This window comes from Nanorana parkeri, unplaced genomic scaffold (genome assembly GCF_000935625.1).
Source record: "Nanorana parkeri isolate BGI_ZX_2015 unplaced genomic scaffold, ASM93562v1 scaffold823, whole genome shotgun sequence".
NCBI lineage: Eukaryota > Metazoa > Chordata > Amphibia > Anura > Dicroglossidae > Nanorana > Nanorana parkeri.
Genome location: NW_017307091.1, coordinates 730,809 through 738,287, shown reverse-complemented (window position 1 = coordinate 738,287; position 7,479 = coordinate 730,809). Strand labels below are relative to the sequence as shown.

Below are 7,479 nucleotides of genomic sequence, written 5' to 3'. Positions count from 1 at the left end.
CAGACATATATACAGAGGCGGGGACCAGACATACACTATATTACCAAAAGTATTGGAACGCCCCTCCCCCTCCAAATCATTGGATTCAGGTGTTCCGTGAAATTTCCTTGCTACTAAATATTCCACGGTCACCTGTTACTGGGATTAAAACAAAGTGGAATCAACTGGGAACAACAGCAACTCAGCAACTCAGCCACGAAGTGGTAGGCCACGTAAAATGACAGAGCGGGGTCAGCGCATGCTGAAGCGCACAGTGCGCAGAAGTCACCAACTGTCTGCAGAGACAATTTGCCACCTGTGTCCCATTGTGGGGATTTCCTTTCTGTCTGATAGCCACAACGGGAACTGTTATAATAGTTACCAGGACAAAGAGAGAGAGTGATACTCCCTAACAGGGACACAGACAACAATAAAAACATCACAGGCCTTCAAATCCCTCTCCAAAGCCATCCAAAACTAAAAAGGAAAGGACATTGTGACCGGCGCCCCACCTGGGAACGTTCCATTGTCATCCTCATGGCCAGATTTCCCACTGTCTGCAGCCATTGCAGCCATCACTTCACACTGCTGGGGAAGCCCTCCCACCCTACATCTGAGGAGCGCAGCCCGGCCGTCTTTGCCAAGTCTTAGGAGGACGTGGATATTGGGGGTGCGGTGGGGGGGTGTCTTACTTTCTTCCAAGGTCTGCTGCACCCCAACACATCCAAAGGGATGCTGAGAATCCAGAATAGACGGTACAATTGTGTATAGGGAGCTCAGGATTTGGCAGCTCTATATGGGGTGCTCGGAGATGCAGATTGTACAGATTTATGGGGTGGTGCAGAATTATACATTGCGCAGCTCTTCATGGGGTAACGCAGGAGTGCGCCTTGTACAATGCTCCGTATGGAAGTCTGTGCATTGTACACTTCCATATTATAGGGTGATGCAAGTTTGTGCACCAGGCAGCTTTTCATGGGGTGATAGTAGAATAGACTTGTGTGTGTGGTTGGGGGGAGGGGCGTCAGATTTCTCTGCCTACAGGCTCCGGAGAAGTAAATCTGGTGTTCTATCGAATTCTCCAACTCGTGGAGACCTCCAACTCCCGTCAGTGCGCAGCCACCCAAGAGAAGTATCAAGCTGTACAATCTGGGGCAGTGCGCCTGCGCAGGCACTAGTTGGAGAACTCGATGACAATTTCAAAGCCGCACCTACGGCAAGTGGAGACGTCAACGAGGATTGCAAAAGCTGACTGTTTGCGCCATCTCGTCGAAATCTACAATGGATGTGAAATCATGAGTTGGCCACCACGACAGAACACCAGCCCTGGTCATCCTGTCTGGGAAAGGTTCCACTGCCGGCCCGCCCGGGAAAGGTTCCACTGCCGGCCCGCCCGGGAAAGGTTCCACTGCCAGCCCGCCCGGGAAAGGTTCCACTGCCGCCCCGCCCGGGAACGTTCCATTGTTATTCCAGAACCTTTACTCTTGGTAATGGATTTTCTGCCACCAACCTGAACGGTTAGGCACAGCTTAACCCTTTCGCTGCCCAGCTTAACCGTTTCGCTGCCAAGCACTCCGGAAATGTTTTTAATTCAGCTGGCCATGCCATTTCTGCAATTTTTCCCATTGATTTTATTTTCAACTGCTGCATTGCTAGCGTTTGTAAAAGACCCCCCCAAACCATATATATTCTGAAAGGCAAGGCCCGGTAGAATAAAAAGATGGTGATACTAAATTTGTAGGCCGTGCGATAATTGCGCAAATGTTTCTCAAATTAATATTAAACCGATAAAAATACACAATTCAATTGTTAAAACACACTAAAAAAAATAATTTTCTGACTAAATCTAAAAGATAAAACTGTATTGAGTTAATAAATAACAAATATTTGCAAATTTGTAATTGCGCCTTTTTGTGAAAAGGTAAAAAAATGACGGTACGCAAAACTGTAAATAAGCGACTCATGTTAAAAAATTGTTTTGGTGTTTGTGTTGTGATAAAATGATACAGGTGTATATTTAATTGCAACACAAGGTATCACAACGCATGGCAATGAGTCACAAAGCTTTGCCATGCGCTGCCACAGTTAATTTAATGTTTTTTTTAAAGAAAATAAATAATGCACTGCAATGCGTTCTAACAACGCACTGCAGCGCATGTGCATGGTGTGCACCACAATGTGTGTGCGTTATGTGGGGGGAGGGAGGGGTTGTGCTTTTTTTATTAGTTTTTTTTTTTTTTTTACACATTTATTTTTAAATAATTTTATTTTGTTTTACATTTTTGTATTTAAATTTCTTTTTACATTTATTTATTTTTTAATAATTTCTGGACTGTCATGAGAGCTGTCATGAGAGCTTGTCGGAGCCGGCTTTGATATCACCGCCAAGCTCTCATTGTAATGAGAGCTGGTCCTGGCCAATATAAAACAGTTGGGCGGAGCTGTCACTGCTAGCTCCGCCCAATCATTTTCTCCTTTTTTTCCCTACACAGAGGTACCGAGCAGAAAAGCTAAGCCGAATGGCGCTCGGCGGCATTCGGCTATTCAATCACTGCTGTTTCGGCCCTATGAGAATAGGCCGAACAGCAACGAGTAGCCTGCCGGAGGTTCGGCTAAGCCGATCCAGATGTTGGATCAGCTGAGTCAAACTCCTTCTGCCCTTCGGCCGACCCGAACCCAGCCGCAGCAAGCCGTTGTACGGCTGATTTCAGTCGGTGTACGGCTGAAATCAGCTGTACAAGCCTGAAGTGAATAGCCAAACGGCGTTCGGCTCACTTCACTTCGGGTCGGTTATTCACACGGCTGCCTTCGGCAGCTTTATGAATAACCCCCTATGTGTCCCCAGTTATTTACAAACACCGGAGTGATCAGACGATCACTCCGGTGTTTGCTCTGCACAGAGCATCAGTAAATATCAATGATACTTATCGATCCTCCACTCGGCCATGCACAGAGCCGCTGTCATCCGGAAACTGATGTTACTGTTGGGGGGGCTGCGGTGACATTTCCCTTTTGAAATAGAAATTGAGGACAAAGAGTCCTCAATTTCTTTTTCTGCAGCCCCAGCACTCAATGAATGGGAAGCACTCAGTACAGAGGCTTCTCATTCATTCATAAATTGCTGATAGTAAAAATATCTTACTATCATTAGTTTCTGAATGGGGAGGAGCCTCTGTAGTGAGTGCTAGTCCCCATTCATAAATTCTTGAATGAACAGGAAGTGATGTAAATCACAGCCTGTTCATTCATAACTGGGGACACATAGTACTAACACCGGAGTGATCAGACGATCGCTCCAGTGTTTGCTCTGCACAGAGGGATCGTTAGATATCAATGATATTCTGAGAGACTCCAGATGCCGGCGGCCGGCAGCAGCGGGGGCGGCGGGGGGGCGCCCGGTATTTTCGTTAATAGCGGTCATCAGCGGCTTGTGAGCAGCTATTAATTTGAAGGGGACAATCCGGGGGAACAGTTCTAGTATAAGCTCATGGTCGCTAAAGCGCCCATGAGCTTATAGCAGAACTGTAAATACCAGGTCCTTGGCCAGCCGGGAACACTTTTGTTCCTCCGTGCGACATACGTCCTTGGCAGGGAAAGGGTTAAAGGGTCATTCCACCCAGAATGGATACTGGAGGTGTGACCCAGCTGCTGCTTCCTTCTCTCTCCTAGGGTACTCCAGCAATCAGAAGTCGGTACAGAGTTCCCAACTCCGCCCACCTGCTGGGGCTTTATTATACATTGCGGAGACTGTAGAGGGAGGACGACACCCAAGGGTGGGCGGAGACAGAACCAGGAACAATGGTGGGAGACCTCACGCCTGCAGGTAATGCCACTTTCTGGCAGAGATGGTGGTGTTCAGTAGACACTATAGAGCCGTCTACAGAGGGTGGAGGTGACAGGTACTCACCCCCTGGTTATCGAACGGGTTGTAGACGTCAAGGGTGGCAAACTGGTTACCGGGGCGATGTTCCACCACAGCCGGGTCCTGGAAGAGAGAGTGACAGGTCATCATCGGGAACATGGAGGAAACAACATGAGGAGCCCCGCCTGACGCCTCCATCACCCCCACACAGAGGAGGAGCCCCGACTAACACCACCACCACCTCAACAGAGAGGAGCCCTGACTAATGCCTCCGTCACCCCGATCAAGGCCTCTGTCACCCCCACACAGAGAGGAGCCCCGACTAATGCCTCCATCGCGCCCCACACAGAGGAGCCCTGACTTATGCTGCCACCACCCCGAAATTGATAGGAACTCTGACTAATGCCTTCTAAGTAAAGCTCCACTTTCTGTGAGGGTGACAACGCGTCCTGATCAGGATCAGCGTTGTCACTGGTCTCCATTTCCCATGATGCAGCAGGGGCAGCTCAATGTGCAGACAGTAAGACCACACTGCACACAGAACTGGAGGCACCCGAGGATAACAACAAACGTCACTGTGAGCCGCTATCACTGCAGCCAGGAATGGAGCCGACACGGACAAAAAACGCATGCTGCCAGTGAATGGATATGACAGCAGCCACCTTCTTGTCCTGACAGGATCCGGGCAAACACAGCGTCCTCTCCTCCCAGACTCACCTGAAACGGATTGTCCATCTCACCAAATGGGTTCCCCCGATCCGCCATCTCCGTGCAACTGCCGGTCACATGACCCGCACAACCTTCGCGTCACCGTTCATGTGATCTCCGCCTCACCCGCACCGCGTGACACACCCCGCCCACTCCCGTCCCTAAGAGTGACGTAATTAATGTTTAGAGAGGCGCAGGTGACAGGAGGCGAGGCTGACACTGCCCCGCCCCCAGCGTGTCCCCTACTATGAGGACCCAAACTTGTCACGTGACGTACACTAGCCTCAGCCTCTGTTGACATGACACACTGACCGGGGACGGGCAGAAAAGATTTACAAAACTTTATTGATCCAATGCAATAAATATACAATCACCATAATGAGTTATATAATAATGTTTATTACAGTAAGAATATAATGAATACAATACACAACCCCCCTCACCTCCCTACAGGGTCCTCCATCACCCCCACACAGAGGAGGAGCCCCGACTAACACCACCACCACCTCAACAGAGAGGAGCCCTGACTAATGCCTCCGTCACCCCGATCAAGGCCTCTGTCACCCCCACACAGAGAGGAGCCCCGACTAATGCCTCCATCGCGCCCCACACAGAGGAGCCCTGACTTATGCTGCCACCACCCCGAAATTGATAGGAACTCTGACTAATGCCTTCTAAGTAAAGCTCCACTTTCTGTGAGGGTGACAACGCGTCCTGATCAGGATCAGCGTTGTCACTGGTCTCCATTTCCCATGATGCAGCAGGGGCAGCTCAATGTGCAGACAGTAAGACCACACTGCACACAGAACTGGAGGCACCCGAGGATAACAACAAACGTCACTGTGAGCCGCTATCACTGCAGCCAGGAATGGAGCCGACACGGACAAAAAACGCATGCTGCCAGTGAATGGATATGACAGCAGCCACCTTCTTGTCCTGACAGGATCCGGGCAAACACAGCGTCCTCTCCTCCCAGACTCACCTGAAACGGATTGTCCATCTCACCAAATGGGTTCCCCCGATCCGCCATCTCCGTGCAACTGCCGGTCACATGACCCGCACAACCTTCGCGTCACCGTTCATGTGATCTCCGCCTCACCCGCACCGCGTGACACACCCCGCCCACTCCCGTCCCTAAGAGTGACGTAATTAATGTTTAGAGAGGCGCAGGTGACAGGAGGCGAGGCTGACACTGCCCCGCCCCCAGCGTGTCCCCTACTATGAGGACCCAAACTTGTCACGTGACGTACACTAGCCTCAGCCTCTGTTGACATGACACACTGACCGGGGACGGGCAGAAAAGATTTACAAAACTTTATTGATCCAATGCAATAAATATACAATCACCATAATGAGTTATATAATAATGTTTATTACAGTAAGAATATAATGAATACAATACACAACCCCCCTCACCTCCCTACAGGGGACAACACACAACCCCCTCACCTCCCTACAGGGGACAACACACAACCACCCTCACCTCCCTACAGGGGACAACACCACCTTCACCTCCCTACAGGAGACACCACACAACCACCATCACCTCACTACAGGGGACAACACCACCTTCACCTCCCTACAGGAGACACCACACAACCACCATCACCTCACTACAGGGGACACTACAGGGGACACCACACAACCCCCCTCACCTCCCTACAGGAGACATCGCACAACCACCCTACAGGGGACACCACACAACCCCCCTTACCTCCCTACAGGGAACAACCACCCTCACCTCCCTACAGGGGACAGTACACAACCACCCTCACCTCCCTACAGGGGACAGTACACAACCACCCTCACCTCTCTACAGGGGACAATACACAACCACCCTCACCTCTCTACAGGAGACAATACACAACCACCCTCACCTCCCTACAGGGGACAACCACCCCCTACTCCCTACAGGAGACAATACACAACCACCCTCACCTCCCTACAGGGGACAATAGAAAGCCACCCTTACCTCTGTAAAGGGAACAATACACAACCACCCTCACCTGCCTACTGGGGACAGAACACAAACACCCTCACCTTCCTACTGGGGGCAATGCACAACCACCCTCACCTCCCTGCAGGAGAAAGCGCACAACCACCCTCACTTCCCTACAGGGGACAACACTACCCCCCCCCCCTCACCTCCCTGCAGGAGAAAGCGCACAACCACCCTCACTTCCCTACAGGGGACAACACTACCCCCCCCCCCTCACCTCCCTGCAGGAGAAAGCGCACAACCACCCTCACTTCCCTACAGGGGACAACACTACCCCCCCCCCCTCACCTCCCTGCAGGAGAAAGCGCACAACCACCCTCACTTCCCTACAGGGGACAACACTACCCCCCCCCCCTCACCTCCCTGCAGGAGACAACGCACAACCACCCTCACCTCCCTGCAGGAGACAACGCACAACCACCCTCACCTCCCTACAGGGGACAACACACAACCACCCTCACCTCCCTACAGGGGACAACACACAACCACCCTCACCTCCCTACAGGGGACAACACCACCTTCACCTCCCTACAGGAGACACCACACAACCACCATCACCTCACTACAGGGGACACCACAAAACCCCCCTCACCTCCCTACAGGAGACATCGCACAACCACCCTACAGGGGACACCACACAACCACCATCACCTCCCTAAGGGGACAACACACAACCCCCCTTACCTCCCTACAGGGAACAATCACCCTCACCTCCCTACAGGGGACAGTACACAACCACCCTCACCTCCCTACAGGGGACAGTACACAACCACCCTCACCTCTCTACAGGGGACAACACACAACCACCCTCACCTCTCTACAGGGGACAACACACAACCACCCTCACCTCTCTACAGGAGACAATACACAACCACCCTCACCTCCCTACAGGGGACAATACACAACCACCCTCACCTCCCTACAGGGGACA

At 51.5% G+C, this 7,479-nt stretch overlaps 1 protein-coding gene across 1 annotated transcript in view; it reads right to left on the bottom strand.

The window, feature by feature from the left end:
- SCAMP3 (secretory carrier membrane protein 3) overlaps window positions 1–4,697 on the bottom strand; it is a 10,919-nt gene extending 6,222 nt beyond the window's left edge. The window contains 2 exon segments of the mRNA XM_018565250.1: window positions 3,887–3,964; window positions 4,559–4,697. Of these exon segments, the coding sequence (XP_018420752.1) occupies window positions 3,887–3,964; window positions 4,559–4,606 (126 nt within the window). The 5' untranslated portion in view covers window positions 4,607–4,697.
- Window positions 4,698–7,479: the final 2,782 nt, after the last annotated feature.